The sequence below is a fragment of the Salmo trutta genome, chromosome 38, assembly GCF_901001165.1.
Source record: "Salmo trutta chromosome 38, fSalTru1.1, whole genome shotgun sequence".
NCBI classification, from domain to species: Eukaryota; Metazoa; Chordata; class Actinopteri; order Salmoniformes; family Salmonidae; genus Salmo; species Salmo trutta.
The window spans coordinates 27,388,146-27,404,245 of NC_042994.1; the positions used below are offsets into that span (position 1 = coordinate 27,388,146).

General features: G+C 42.0%; 3 protein-coding genes across 5 annotated transcripts in view; 2 read left to right on the plus strand and 1 right to left on the minus strand.

Moving 5' to 3' along the window:
• The window catches only part of LOC115178198 (zinc finger protein 883-like), an 8,916-nt gene extending 1,228 nt beyond the window's left edge, over positions 1-7,688 (plus strand). The window contains exon 2 of one of the 2 annotated variants that reach the window (XM_029739288.1): positions 4,573-7,688. In XM_029739288.1, coding sequence (XP_029595148.1) covers positions 4,573-5,945 — 1,373 coding nt within the window. In that variant the 3' untranslated portion in view covers positions 5,946-7,688. The remainder of the gene's footprint in view (positions 1-4,572) is intronic. The other variant, XM_029739289.1, reaches the window with a different exon arrangement.
• LOC115178195 (zinc finger protein 658B-like) overlaps positions 1-16,100 on the minus strand; it is a 1,063,446-nt gene that overhangs the window by 545,888 nt on the left and 501,458 nt on the right. The gene's annotated exons all lie outside the window — the stretch shown is intronic.
• Positions 53-1,413, plus strand: LOC115178235 (nuclear pore complex protein DDB_G0274915-like). 2 transcript variants are annotated; one of them, XM_029739335.1, is made up of 2 exons: positions 53-657; positions 1,200-1,413. In XM_029739335.1, the coding sequence occupies exons 1-2, from the start codon at positions 203-205 to the stop codon at positions 1,408-1,410; spliced, it is 666 nt and encodes a 221-aa protein (XP_029595195.1). In that variant the 5' UTR covers positions 53-202; the 3' UTR covers positions 1,411-1,413. The 2 variants fall into 2 exon arrangements, with proteins under 2 accessions (XP_029595195.1, XP_029595196.1); XM_029739336.1 differs by having other exon boundaries at positions 53-549.

The following is a 16,100-nucleotide window of genomic DNA, read 5'->3' on the forward strand; positions in this document are numbered from 1 at the left end:
TTCTTCTTGAACGGCACTGTTGGTTAAGGGCTTGTAAGTAAAGCATTTCACGGTAAAGTCTACACTTGTTGTATTCGGCGCATGTGACAATGTTTGATTTGATTTGTATAGCCACGCACATTGTTTAAAATGTTGACCCACTGAAGGACCAAGCACACAAACAACCGGTAGAGTAAGTTCCAATTTTATTCAATTTTGCAATATGTCCTCCTCCTTTCTGGACACTTTTCTGGACACTTCTACCATGGGCAAGTTTGGAAGGTTTCTGACCTCTTCTACCATGGGCATGTTTGGAAGGTTTCTGACCTCTTCTACCATGGGCATGTTTGGAAGGTTTCTGACCTCTTCTACCATGGGCATGTTTGGAAGGTTTCTGGACACTTCTACCATGGGCATGTTTGGAAGGTTTCTGGACACTTCTACCATGGGCATGTTTGGAAGGTTTCTGGACACTTCTACCATGGGCATGTTTGGAAGGTTTCTGAACACTTCTACCATGGGCATGTTTGGAAGGTTTCTGGACACTTCTACCATGGGCATGTTTGGATGGTTTCTGGACACTTCTACCATGGGCATGTTTGGATGGTTTCTGGACACTTCTACCATGGGCATGTTTGGAAGGTTTCTGACCTCTTCTACCATGGGCATGTTTGGAAGGTTTCTGGACACTTCTATCTAGAAAAAAGAAACGCACACCTATAAAGGCGAGGTGCTGGCTAGCGGAGCAGAACACTAGAAAATAAAGGAAAGCCGCACACTCTAAGAGCTCAGATGCAAAAATTTTAATAACCAACGTTTCGACAGCTAAGCTGTCTTCATCAGGGTATCATCACAAACACTGAGAGATGAGTCATTTATATAGTGTCAAGAGACACACAGGTGTTTGTAATCATGGCCAAGTATGGCCTAATATCATTGGTTAACTGAAATATTAAAAAAATGGTATACAAGGAACATACAAAAAGACAAACAAATGGATAACATGATCATAGCATTTGTAGTCTAAAAAGTATTTAACAAACAATTACAATGGCAAAATCACAATAATCACAAGAATGGCTTTTTTGTTTGTGATGATACCCTGATGAAGACAGCTTAGCTGTCGAAACGTTGGTTATTAAAATTTTTGCATCTGAGCTCTTAGAGTGTGCGGCTTTCCTTTATTTTCTGGACACTTCTACCATGGGCATGTTTGGAAGGTTTCTGGACACTTCTACTATGGGCATGTTTGGAAGGTTTCTGGACACTTCTACTATGGGCATGTTTGGAAGGTTTCTGGACACTTCTACTATGGGCATGTTTGGAAGGTTTCTGGACACTTCTACTATGGGCATGTTTGGAAGGTTTCTGGACACTTCTACTATGGGCATGTTTGGAAGGTTTCATTTAAATATAAAGGGGTGCAGTTAAAAAGTGATTGAATTCATATGGAACAACAATTCTTTACTCTAGTAGCCAAATCCTCTATCCTACCAAATAACACAAATGTATCCTATACTGACTAGTCTATTTATCCATTAGGTCTAATACATGTATCCTATACTGACTAGTCTATTTATCCATTAGGTCTAATACATGTATCCTATACTGACTAGTCTATTTATCCATTAGGTCTAATACATGTATCCTATACTGACTAGTCTATTTATCCATTAGGTCTAATACATGTATCCTATACTGACTAGTCTATTTATCCATTAGGTCGAATAAATCAAATCACATCAAACTTTATTTGTTACATGCGCTGAATACAACAGGTACAACAGGGGGTACCTTACAGTGAAATGCTTACTTACGAGTCAATGTGGAGGCTATATACAGGGGGTACTGGTACAGAGTCAATGTGGAGACTATATACAGGGGGTACTGGTACAGAGTCAGTGTGGAGGCTATATACAGGAGGTACTGGTACAGAGTCAATGTGGAGACTATATACAGGGGTACCAGTACAGAGTCAATGTGGAGACTATATACAGGGGGTACTGGTACAGAGTCAGTGTGGAGGCTATATACAGGGTGTACCAGTACAGAGTCAATGTGTTAATGTTCAGGGGCACCGGTGTCGAGGTAATTGAGGTAATTATGTACATGTCGGTAGAGTTATTAAAGTAGCTATGCATAGATAATAACAGATGGTGGGGGGGGCAATGCACAGAGTCTGGGTATCCATTGATTAGCTGCTCAGTAGTCTTATGGCTTGGGGGTAGAAGCTGTTTAGAAGCCTCTTGGACCTAGACTTGGTTTTCCAGTACCGTTTGCCATGCGGTAGCAGAGAGAACAGTCTATGACTAGGGTGGCTGGAGTCTTTGACAATTTTGGAGTCTTTGACAAGTTCTGGATGGCAGAAAGCTTGGCCCCGGTGATGTACTGGGCCATACGCACTACCCTCTGCCTTGCGGTCGGAGGCCGAGCAGTTGCCATACCAGGCAGTGATGCAACCAGTCAGGATGCTCTCGATGGTGCAGCTGTAAAACCTTTTGAGGATCTGAGGACCCATGCCAAATCTTTTCCGTCTCCTGAGAGGGAATAGGCTTTGTTGTGCCCTCTTCACGACTGTCTTGGTGTGCTTGGACCATGTTAGTTTGTTGGTGATGTGGACCTCAAGGAACTTGAAGCTCTCATCCTGCTCCACTGCAGCCCCATCGATGAGAATGGGGGCGTGCTCTGTCCTCCTTTGCTTGTATTCCACAATCATCTCCTTTGTCTTGATCACGTTGAGTGAGAGGTTGTTGTCCTTGCACCACATGTTCAGGTCTCTGACCTCTTCCCTATAGGCTGTCTCATCGTTGTCGGTGATCAGGCCTACCACTGTTGTGTCATCAGCAAACATAATTATGGTGTTGGAGTCGTGCCTTGCTGTGCAGTGGTTGGGGTATGTACATACAGTCACTGTGGGGACGACGTCCTCGATATACTTATTGATAAAGCCAGTGACTGATATGGTGTACTCCTCAATGCCATCGGAAGAATCCTGGAACATATTCCAGTCTGTGATAGCAAAACAGTCCTGTAGTTTAGCATCTGCTTCATCTGACCACTTTTTTATAGACCAAGTCACTGGTGCTTCCTGCTTTAATTTGTGCTTGTAAGCAGGAATCAGGAGGATAGAATTGTGATCAGATTTGCCAAATGGAGGGCGAGGGAGAGCTTTGTACGCGTCACTGTGTGTAGAGTACAGGTGGCCTAGAATTTTTTCCCCCTCTGGTTGCACATTTAACATGCTGATAGAAATGAAGTAAAACTGACTTAAGTTTCCCTGCATTAAAGTCATCGGCCACCAGGAGTGCCACCTCTGGATGAGCATTTTCCTGTTTGCTTATGGCGGAATACAGCTCATTGAGTGCAGTTTTAGTGCCAGCCTCGGTCTGTGGTGGTATGTAGACAGCTACGAAAAATATAGATGAAACTTCTCTAGGTAGATAGTGTGGTCTACAGCTTATCATGAGATACTCTACCTCAGGCAAGCAAAACCTTGAGACTTCTTTAATATTAGATATCGTGCACCAGCTGTTGTTTACATAAATGCATATTGTGGAGAAACCTTACCACCGCCCCGTGTCTTACCAGAGATTCTGTCCTGCCGATAGAGTGTCTAACCAGCCAGCTGTTCTTAATGTATCCTATACTGACTAGTCTATTTATCCATTAGGTCTAATATATGTATCCTATACTTACCCATTAGGTCTAATACATGCATAACAACACTAAGTTTGATAGTGTTTATATTAGCCTCAAAGCACTACAGCCACTCTGTGATGAGGCGCTCTGCTCATTTATTGGGGGATCTAGTCTAGATTAAACCTCATTGGAAGACAGTTTTATCATGTGGCTCCAGGTCATCTACAAGACCCTGCTAGGTAAAGTCCCCCCTTATCTCCGCTCACTGGTCACCATAGCAGCACCCACCTGTAGCACGCGCTCCAGCAGGTATATCTCTCTGGTCACCCCTAAAGCCAACTCCTCCTTTGGTCGTCTCTCCTTCCAGTTCTCAGCTGCCAATGACTGGAACGAACTACAAAAATCTCTGAAACTGGAAATACTTATCTCCCTCACTAGCTTTAAGCACCAGCTGTCAGAGCAGCTCACAGATCTCTGCACCTGTACATAGCCCATCTTTAATTTAGCCCAAACTACTACCTCTTCCCCTACTGTATTTATTTATTTTATTTATTTTGCACCTTTGCACCATATTATTTATATTTTAACTTTGAACTTTCTTCAAACTACAAATCTACCATTCCAGTGTTTTTCTTGCCATACTTTATTTACTTTGCCACCATGGCATTTTTTTGCCTTTACCTCCCTTATCTCACATCATTTGCTCACATTGTATATAGTCTTATTTTTTCTACTGCATCATTGATTGTATGTTGTTTTACTCCATGTGTAACTCTGTGTTTTTGTATGTTGTCGAACTGCTTTGCTTTATCTTGGCCAGGTCGCAATTGTAAATGAGAACTTGTTCTCAACTTGCCTACCTGGTTAAATAAAGGTGAAATAAATAAATAAATAAATAAAATAAATGTGGAGGTTTCATTCAGGTCTCTCTGTTTAATCAAATACTCTCTTTAGCAGGAGAGAGACCAGATTCTAACTCTGACAGCGGGAAGAGTCCCTCAGTGGAACCAGACCCAGTGATGCCCAAACCAGCAAGACGACACCCCTGCTCCCACTGTGGAAAGAGATTTACTACATTAGAATACCTGAAAGTACATAAAAGAATAATACACTTTGGAGAAAAGCCATACCACTGTTCAGACTGTGGTAAGGAATTTAGCCGGTTAGATGGCCTGAAACAACATGAGAGAATACACTCTGGAGAGAGGCCTCACCACTGCTCTCAGTGTGGAAAGAGTTTTAGCTGGTTAGGGAGCCTGAAAATACACGAGAAAACACATACAGGGGAGAAGCCTTACCACTGCTCTCATTGTGGAAAGCGATTTTCCCAGTTAGGGCATCTAAAAGGGCATAAGAGAACGCACACTGGAGAGAGGCCTTACCACTGCTCCCAGTGTGGGAAGAGATTTACCCAGTTAGGAAACCTAAAAAATCATGAGCTAATACACTCTGTATATAAGCCTTATCACTGCTCCCAGTGTGAAAATACATTTTTCTCATCAGATTCTCTGAGAAAACATGAGATAACACACTCTGATGAGAAACCTTTCCATTGTTCCCAGTGTGGCAAGATTTTTTTTACATTAGGGTCCCTGAAGGAACATGAGCGAACGCACACAGCAGAGAAACCCTACCATTGCTCTAAGTGTGTAAAGACTTTTTCCTCATCAAAATACCTTAAAGAACATAAAAGAATACACTCTGGAGTGAAACCTTACCACTGCCCCCAGTGTGAAAAAAGTTTTGTCCGACCGAGGGACCTGAAATATCATGAGAGGACACACACAGGAGAGAAGCCTTACCGCTGTTCTCAGTGTGGAAAGAATTTTTTTTTATCAGGACACCTGAAAAGACATGAGCTAACACACTCTGTTGAGAAGCCTTTCCACTGCTTCCAGTGTGGGAAGGATTTCACCCAGTCAAGATACCTGAAAAAACATGAGACAATGCACTCTGTGGAGAAACCTTACCACTGCTCCCAGTGTGAAAAAAGTTTTGCACGGTCGGGGGACCTAAAATATCATGAGAGGACACACACAGGAGAGAAGCCTTACCGCTGCTCCCAGTGTGGAAAGACATTTTTTTTATCAGGACACCTGAAAAGACATGAGCTAACACACTCTGTAGAGAAACCTTTCCACTGCTTCCAGTGTGGGAAGGATTTCACCCAGTCAAGATACCTGAAAAAACATGAGCTAATACACTCTGTGGAGAAACCTTTCCACTGTTCTCAATGTGAAAAGAGTTTTAAGAATTTATGGAACATGAAAGTGCATGAGCAAAGACACACAAAGGAGAAGCCTTCTACTGTTCCCACTGTGGAATGAAATGTTAATGGTTTTATCAACTGAAACTGAGCATGAACGAATCCTCACTCCGGAGAGAAACGTCCGAAGCCATTATTTATACTGTGTAAATTTAATCATTTTTACATGTGTGTACCTTTTTACCATCCATATCAATTCGAACCTGTCTATGCATACAGGAAACCTTACAGGCATACAGGAAACCTATTTCCTTCACCACTCATCAAAAAGGAACTGTGTGACAAACCTGGACGTTCTTTAAAAGAAGTGGTCATTTTTAGAATGTTGGGACATTGTTTGAAGCCACATCACATGGACTTAACGTTTATCAGGAAACACACAAAGTGCATATCTTTGGGTATCTTTGGGTTTATGTTTATGCCACATTAATAAAATAAAGATGGGTCTTATAAAAGCCTGCACTGCTGAATTTGCAAGAATATACTTTTCTTTCATTTTGATTTTGGCACAAATTAAAATGTGTCACTGACTCCACCCATGGATTGATGTTTCAGCATTGAACAGTTCTGTGTTCAACTAGCCACGTGCAACATAAACGCGCAGTTACAAGCCTAGCTCAAGCATGCTTGAGTGGGTACCAGATCAATATCCATCTTCATAATATGGATAGCATGTAGCCTGAGCCAGAATGTGAAGCTAACTAGTTGGCTAGCTTTATACAGTACAAGAGAGTAGATCTAGCTAGCTTTATACAGTATATGTCTGAGTAGATCTAGCTCTCTCTCTCCAGACATACTCAAACCTAGGAGAGACCCTCCTTTATACAGCACAACCCCTCTGATGGTTCTGGTCATGGTTGGGGTCAAACAGGGTTCAAACCGACCTTCAGACCCTCAAAAAACCACCCCTAGAATATTGCTGTGATGTTTAAACTTTATTTGTAGATGTAGAACTTGAAATAGAATTGACTTTTGATTTCTTTAAAGAATGATCTTAGACTAAAATGTAGTTTAAAAACTAAGCATTTTATGATTCGGGGCTCTTGGTCTCTAACCCCTCACCTGCTGCTTTTAGTTGCTCCTCCCCAAGTCTTTGTTCCCCTGCCCCGACCACTTCCCACCCTTCCCCCGTTTTCTGAAACATGGCCTGGCCATATATACTTATAACTGACTCCCCAATTAGTAGAGGGAGAGAGAGAGAGTTTGAGTCTGACTTTGATGTCTGTTTAAAATGTTGTGACATTCAAGTTTGTTATGTTTAATACAGCTGGACTAAGATTGAAACCCTGTCTCCCTCTCCAATTTATTTGTATATATTGAAAAAAGTTGGACTCAGAGTGCAACCTTGTCTCGCACCCCAATTAATTTGTAAACTTTGAATAAAGTTGGACAAAGACTGCAACCTTGTCTCGCTTCCCAATTAATTTGAAAATGTTGATTAAAGTTGGCCTCAGACTGCAGCCTTGTCTCGCTCCCCAATTCATTTGTATATTTTGAATAAAGTTGGCCTCAGTCTGCAACCAAGTCTCACTCCCCAATTAATTTGTATATATTGAATAAAGTTGGACAAAGACTGCAACCTTGTCTCGCTCCCCAATTCATTTGCATATATTGAATAAAGTTGGCCTCAGACTGCAACCTTGTCTCTTGTCTCGAGAAGACATACCACTGCTCTCGTTGTGGAAAGACATGGACCTGAAATCACATGAGAGAAATGAGAGGCTGTGTTCTGACTTTTGCTTTTGACTGAAAATGTGTGTTTTTATCATGAAATCTAATTGTATATATAAAATCATACTCATGATTAGGCCTACATTTTGTTTTTCTTTTTTCATCTCAAAGCATGGTCATGTGATAGGGGCAGTATTACTGTATTTATCCCCAAGGGTACAGTCATGTGACACGGCAGTATATAGTAGTACTGTATTAAATCCCAAGGGTACAGTCATGTGACAGGGGCAGTAGTACTGTATTAATCCCCAAGGGTACAGTCGTGATGGGGCAGTATATAGTAGTACTGTATTAATCCGCAAGGTTACAGGCATGTGACAGGCATGTGACAGGGGCAGTATATAATTACTGTATTAATCCTGTTGTGTCTTTGGGCATCGTTAAAACCGAATACTTATTTTTATCAAATAACTCTCTGTAATTATTATTACGCGATTAACTGATTAATTGTGTAACTGTAATTAACTAGAAGGTCAGGGCACCAAGGAAAATATTCAGATTACAAAGTTATAATTTTCCTAATATATTTTTCCAGATATCATAATATCTGACCTATGAGTCTTCTGATTTAATGACTTATTTTTACCTCGCGTCAGTCTCATTCCAAACGTCGTAAATTGTTGTTATCTGCACGAACCCAGTCTTCACTAAGTCATCCATACATCAATTGTCTTAAAATCATTTATTTACTAAACTAAGTAATTCACAGAAAGCATACAAAACAGTAGGTATCGTTACAAAACAATGGTAGAGGAATGTGCCCTAGTGGGCTAAACTCGGCATGGCGGCTTGTTAAACAAACAAGGGGGGTGGGGGCAGCAGAGAAGGCACACAGAGTTGGTAAATATTAACAATTGATATGCTAATCCTTTGTACATGAACGCTCACTCATTCGGAAACAATTGCAATCAATATATATATTTACACTCAGTGTGTTGTCGTGATCTTTGTTGGAGAGTTTCGTCCTCTCTCTCTCTCTCTCTCTTGGTTAGATGGATCTTTCAAAGCGACATTCATTAATGTCGTTATAGAATGGATGTTTCGTCGGTCTTCGCGTTCAATGATACAGAATTTCTAGCTGCAGACTAGTAATTAATATCAAAGACTTGTTATTATTCTGTCGGTTTCGATAGTCTAAAAGTTTAACCACGTGGTATGGTTAAAGTTCAGTAGAGGAATGCATGGTCAAACCTTGGCCCTCTCTTCTCGAGGTAAGCTGGTCTCCAGAAAGAAACCCTGGGTGGGGGTTTATATACTGAACGTAGAAAAGTCTGTCACATGACGCCAGATCCTGTCTGTGTCCCTGGGGGTGTGCCGATGACTTAGTTAAGACTCCAAAGGGAATTGGAGTTTCCTTCATTAACAGTCCAAAATCACATTGCACAATATCACAAACAGTTCTATCCTTATTCAATAATTTTATACAACCATTTAGATGTAAGTCTCACCACTGAGGCTATTATATAAACAGAGCCATGGTAATGTGTCCATATTGTCTCTCATGAGTTTCATAAAATTGTACCAAATGGACCAGTTCGTAGCTGGATTCTTCACCGATCTTTTAAACCTTCTCCAGAACATAAATGTTGTTCGGTTCCCCCGTCCTCTGAGGTGGAAGAATTCCTTTGTCTCTCTATGAAACCACCCTGTCTCAAAACTGTGGCCTGTGAGGCAGGACATTCCCTTTGGAATTTACGACCGCCTTCTGACCACAGCAGCCTGGGTGTAGGAGACAGAGGGAGATGGTGCAGAAGTAGGGGGATGGTAGAGGGGAGGGGGTCAACTGTGCTCGCTGTACTCAAAGAGGGCAACGTCATGACAATCCCCAAGCGTACAGTCATGTGACAGGGGCAGTATATAGTAGTACTGTATTAATCCCCAAGGGTACAGTCGTGATAGGAGCAGTATTAATGTATTAATCCCCAAGGGTACAGTCATGTGATAGGGGCAGTATATAGTAGTATTGTATTAATCCCGAAGGGTACAGTCACGTGATTGGGCAGTATATAGTAGTACTGTATTAATCCCCAAGGGTACAGTCACGTGATAAGGGGCAGTAGTACTGTATTAATCCTCAAGGGTACAGTCATGTGATAGGGCAATATATAGTAGTACTGTATTAATCCCCAAGGGTACAGTCATGTGATAGGGAAATATATAGTAGTACTGTATTAATCCCCAAGGGTACAGTCGTGATAGGAGCAGTATTAATGTATTAATCCTCAAGGGTACAGTCATGTTACAGGGGCAGTATATAGTAGTATTGTATTAATCCCGAAGGGTACAGTCACGTGATGGGGCAGTAGTACTGTATTAATCACCAAGGGTACAGTCACGTGATTGGGCAGTATATAGTAGTACTGTATTAATCCCGAAGGGTACAGTCACGTGATGGGGCAGTAGTACTGTATTAATCCCCAAGGGTACAGTCACGTGATGGGGCAGTATATAGTAGTACTGTATTAATCCCCAAGGGTACAGACACGTGATAGGGGCAGTATATAGTAATACTGTATTAATCCCCATGGGTACAGTCATGTGATGGGGCAGTAGTACTGTATTAATCCCCAAGGGTACAGTCATGTGATAGGGCAGTATATAGTAGTACTGTATTAATCCCCAAGGGTACAGTCATGTGATAGGGGCAGTAGTACTGTATTAATCCCCAAGGGTACAGTCATGTGACAGGGGCAGTATATAGTAGTACTGTATTAATCCCCAAGGGTACAGTCATGTGATAAGGGGTACATTAACCAAAAAAGGGAGAGAACCACTGAGCTAAGGGACCAGGCTCAGTCTGTCATGCTAGCAATTCTGTTGTTGGTCCAGGCTCTTTGTTGTCCAAAGGGTGTTGGTCAAGCTGGGTACTAAAGAGTGTTGGGGGAGCTGGGTGATGAAGGGTGTTGGTGAAGCTGGGTGATGAAGGGTGTTGGTGGAGCTGGGTAATGAAGGGTGTTGGTGGAGCTGGGTGATGAATGGTGTTGGTGGAGCTGGGTGATGAAGGGTGTTGGTGGAGCTGGGTGATGAAGGGTGTTGGTGGAGCTGGGTGATGAAGGGTGTTGGGGGAGCTGGGTGATGAAGGGTGTTGGTGGAGCTAGGTGATGAATGGTGTTGGTGGAGCTGGGTGATGAAGGGTGTTGGTGGAGCTGGGTGATGAATGGTGTTGGTGGAGCTGGGTGATGAAGGGTGTTGGTGGAGCTGGGTGATGAAGGGTGTTGGTGGAGCTGGGTGATGAAGGGTGTTGGTGGAGCTGGGTGATGAAGGGTGTTGGTGGAGCTGGGTGATGAAGGGTGTTGGTGGAGCTGGGTGATAAAGGGTGTTGGTGGAGCTGGGGGGTTGAATGGTGTTGGTGGAGCTGGGTGTCTGATAAAGAAGAAAGATAATATCTGTTATTAAACATTGTTTTTTGTCTTTGTTATTTCTGATTCAGTCAGATGATAATTTCTGACCTAATCAGATTATAATTTTATCTTTATTTTGCTTACCTACACGCCAGAGAGCATCAGCCTTCGTTTTAGCAATAAATAGCAATCCTGTGTAATCCACTACGATGTACTTACTGTAGTTGTTGCAGTGTCGCAGGAGTCTCCTTCACCCACTGTGTTTGCATTAGGCCCCATCCTCTCTTGAAGTGGCACTGCAGGCTGCTGAAATGTTGCCTTCCCTTTTGGAGAGGGAGACAAAGGCAGAACGCTAACAGGACCTGTTGCAGAGGAACTGGAAAATCTCTGCCGACATGAGGAAGTTACCAAATCCATTGGGTGTCTGTAAATTGTGGAACACAGCGGGTCCCACCACTCAGTGGACTGTCACTGGGTCCAGACAGAGGCCCCAGACAGAGGCCCCAGACAGAGGGTCCAGACAGAGGGTCCAGACAGAGGGCCCAGACAGAGGGCCCAGACAGAGGGCCCAGACACTGGGTCCAGACAGAGGGTCCAGAAAGTGGGCCCAGACAGAGGGCCCAGACAGAGGGTCCAGACAGTGGGTCCAGACAGTGGGTCCAGACAGAGGGTCCAGACAGACGGTCCAGAAAGTGGGTCCAGACAGCGGGTCCAGACAGAGGGTCCAGAAAGTGGGTGCTCGCCTGCGGCTCTGCAACATGTGCTAGATATGAAACACATATTGCAGATTGTCACCATAGGTTCATGATATTGTAATATTCTTTAGGGAAATAGTCCTTTGTCTGCCGTTCCAACCTTGGCACCTACCCCCCCACTCGGTACACACCAGATCAGACCATCTGGACCCAGGTGATCAATAGGATGTGAGTTGGCTACTCCAGTCAATGGGAGAATCATCATATCACCAGAGACTGGGTAGAGATAAAATAGTGGATTGGGTTTATAACTTATCGTCTGAAGTGTTTCTCATAACAGTGTTCAGATAAATGACTCTCGCCGTATTGAATGAGGACAGCTAAATGACTCTTGCAGTATTGAATGAGGAAAGCTAAATGACTCTCGCCGTATTGAATGAGGACAGCTAAATGACTCTTGCAGTATTGAATGAGGACAGATAAATGACTCTTGCAGTATTGAATGAGGACAGATAAATGACTCTTGCAGTATTGAATGAGGACAGCTAAATGATTCTTGCAGTATTGAATGAGGACAGTTAATACCTCTCTAGGGCAGGTGGCACCAAATCGTCCCACCTACGTAACAGCCAGTTGAATCCTGTGGCGCGATTTTCAAATACCTTAGAAATGCTATTACTTCAATTTCTCAAACATATGACTATTTTACAGCTATTTAAAGACAGACTCTCGTTAACCTCTCTGGCGCATGTGGGACGAACTCGTCCCACCTACGTAACAGCCACTGATATCCAGTGGCGCGATTTTTGAATCGTTAGAAATACTATTACTTCAATTTCTCAAACATATGACTATTTTACAGCTATTTAAAGACAAGAATCTCGTTAATCTAACCCCACTGTCCGATTTCAAAAAGGCTTTACAACGAAAGCAAAACATTAGATTATGTCAGCAGAGTGCCCAGCCAGAAATAATCAGACACCCATTTTTTAAGCTAGCATATCATGTCACATAAACCCAAACCACAGCTAAATGCAGCACTAACCTTTTATGATCTTCATCAGATGACACACCTAGGACATTGTGTTATACAATACATGCATGTCTGTTCAATCAAGTTCATATTTATATCAAAAAACAGCTTTTTACATTAGCATGTGACGTTCAGAAAAAGCATAACCCCCGCAAACTTCCGGGGAATTTACTAACAGTTTGCTAAATTACTCACGATAAACGTTCACAAAAAGCATAACAATTATTTAAAGAATTATAGATACATTACTCCTCTATGCACTCGATATGTCCGATTTTAAAATAGCTTTTCGGATGAAGCACATTTTGCAATATTCTAAGTACATAGCCCGGCATCACAGGGCTAGCTATTTAGACACACACCCAGGTCAGCCTCCACCAAAATCACATTTCCTATAAGAACAATGTTCTTACCTTGCTTGTTCTTCGTCAGAATACACTGCCAGGACTTCTACTTCAATAACAAATGTTGGTTTGGTCCCAAATAATCCATCGTTATATCCAAACAGCGACGTTCTAGACACTATCAGAATGCTACATCACGGCCTCGGGCATGGCACATTGGCGTGACAAAAAATGTCTAAATATTCCATTACCGTACTTCGAAGCATGTCAACCGCTGTTTAAAACCAATTTTTATGCCATTTATCTCGTAGATAAGTGATAATATTCCGACCGGGAATATGCATTGAGCCTTAACAGCCAAATTAAATTTCTCCTCAGGAGCTAATCGTGCACGCGCCTCATTCAAAGGTCCTCTGAGCAGCCACTTGCCAAAGGCGATAATGTGTTTCAGCCTGAGGCTGCCTCGTAAACCTTCAGGTATTTCCCGGGTTCTGAGAGCCTATCGGAGCCCTGGGAATTGTCACGTTACAGCTAAGATCCTTACTTTTCAATAAACAGATGCAAGACGCACAACTCCTTGTCAGACAGGGTACTTCCTGCATGAAACCTTGTCAGGTTTTTGCCTGCCATAGGAGTTCTGTTATACTCACAGACACCATTCAAACAGTTTTAGAAAATTCAGAGTGTTTTCTATCCAAACCTGAACAATAATATGCATATTCTAGCTTCTGAGTTGGTGTAGGAGGCAGTTAAAAATGGGCACATATTTTTTCCAAAATTCTCAATACTGCCCCCTAGGCCAAACAGGTTAATCTAACCACACTGTCCGATTTCAAAAAGGCTTTACAATGAAAGCAAAACATTAGATTATGTCAGCAGAGTACCCAGCCAGAAATAATCAGACACCCATTTTTCAAGCTAGCATATAATGTCACAAAAACCCAGAAGACAGCTAAATGCAGCACTAACCTTTGATGATCTTCATCAGATGACAATCCTAGGACATTATGTTATACAATACATGCATGTTTTGTTCAATCAAGTTCATATTTATATCAAAAACCAGCTTTTTACATTAGCATGTGACGTTCAGAACTAGCATACCCCCGCAAACGTCCGGGGAATTTACTAACAATTTACAAAATTACTCATGATAAACGTTCACAAAAAGCATATCAATTATTTTAAGAATTATAGATACAGAACTCCTCTATGCACTCGATATGTCCGATTTTAAAATAGCTTTTTGGTGAAAGCACATTTTGCAATATTCTAAGTACATAGTCCAGCCATCACGGGCTAGCTATTTAGACACCCAGCAAGTTTAGCCTTCACCAAAATCAGATTTACTATAACAAAAATGTTATTACCTTTGCTGTTCTTCGTCAGAATGCACTCCCAGGACTTCCACTTCAATAACAAATGTTGGTTTGGTCCCAAATAATCCATCGTTATATCCAAACAGCGGCGTTTTGTTCGTGCGTTCACGACACTATCCGAAATGGTAAATAAGGGTCATGAGCATGGTGCATTTCGTGACCAAAAAATTCTAAATATTCCATTACCGTACTTCGAAGCATGTCAACCGCTGTTTAAAATCAATTTTTATGCAATTTATCTCGTAACAAAGCGATAATATTCCGACCGGGAATATGCGTTTAGCTAAATAGAGGGAAAAAAAGAAAGACGGGGGCGACCAGTGCACGCGCCTAATAACCATTGTCTACTGATCGGCCACTTGACAAAGGCGATAATGTGTTTCAGCCTGGGGCTGGAATGACGACATTCAGCTTTTTCCCGGGCTCTGAGAGCCTATGGGAGCCGTGGGAAGTGTCACGTTACCGCAGAGATCCTTTGTTTTGGAAAGAGATGTCAAAGAAAGCCAATAAATGGTCAGACAGGCCACTTCCTGTAAAGGAATCTCTCAGGTTTTTGCCTGCCATATGAGTTCTGTTATACTCACAGACACCATTCAAACAGTTTTAGAAACGTTAGGGTGTTTTCTATCCATATCTAATAAGTATATGCATATTCTAGTTACTGGGTAGGAGTAGTAACCAGATTAAATCGGGTACGTTTTTTATCCGGCCGTGTAAATACTGCCCCCTAGCCCTAAGAGGATAAATGACTCTTGCAGTATTGAATGAGGACAGCTAAATGACTCTTGCAGTATTGAATGAGGACTGCTAAATGACTCTTGCAGAATTGAATGAGGAAAGCTAAATGACTCTTGCAGTATTGAATGAGGACAGCTAAATGACTCTTGCAGTATTGAATGAGAACAGATAAATGATTTTTGCAGTATTGAATGAGGACAGCTAAATGACTCTTGCAGTATTGAATGAGGACAGCTAAATGACTCTTGCAGTATTGAATGAGAACAGATAAATGACTCTTGCAGTATTGAATGAGGACAGATAGCTATTACACTTGTAATAAGGTAAAGTCTGCAATATGACTGGCAGTAAGGTCGTGTGTGATGTAATGTCAGGCCTCGGTATGAATGTATCAGTGGAGGCTCCTCAGAGGAGAAAGGGGAGGACGATCCTCTGTGAAATTCATTTTAAAAAAGTTTAACATTAAAGTTATCCTTTTTAGATAAAAATACAGTAAATATATATTCACGCCACCAAATAATTGATGAAAACACATTGTTTTGCAATGATGGTCTACAGTAGCCTCAACAGCACTCTGTAGGGTAGCACCGACAGCTAGCTTCTGTCCTCCTCTGGGTACATTGACTTCTCATGGTTCTCACCCCCTTCAATAAGCTTACACAGTAATTATGGCAACTTCCGGAGGAAGTCCTCCAACTCATCAGAGCTCTTGCAGCATTAACTGACATGTTGTCACCCAATGAAAGGATCAGAGAATGAATCTAGTACTGAACGCATAAGCTACAGCTAGCTAGCACTGCAGTGCATCAAATGTGGTGAGTAGTTGACTCAAAAAGAGAGAGGACAATAGTTTAGCAGTTTTGAACAAATACATTTCTTTAAAAATGAAGAAGTGAGAGAGAGAGAGAAAGCTAGCTATATTTTGTAGTAATTTTTTTTCACTTTCACTTAGCCT

Excerpts from the sequence above, each read along its gene's own strand:
- LOC115178235 (XM_029739335.1), top strand. The coding sequence starts at position 203 with ATGTCCTCCTCCTTTCTGGACACTTTTCTGGACACTTCTACCATGGGC. Across the intron at positions 658-1,199 it reads ACCATGGGCATGTTTGGAAG|GTTTCTGGACACTTCTACTA; the intron begins GTTTCTGGACAC and ends CATGTTTGGAAG.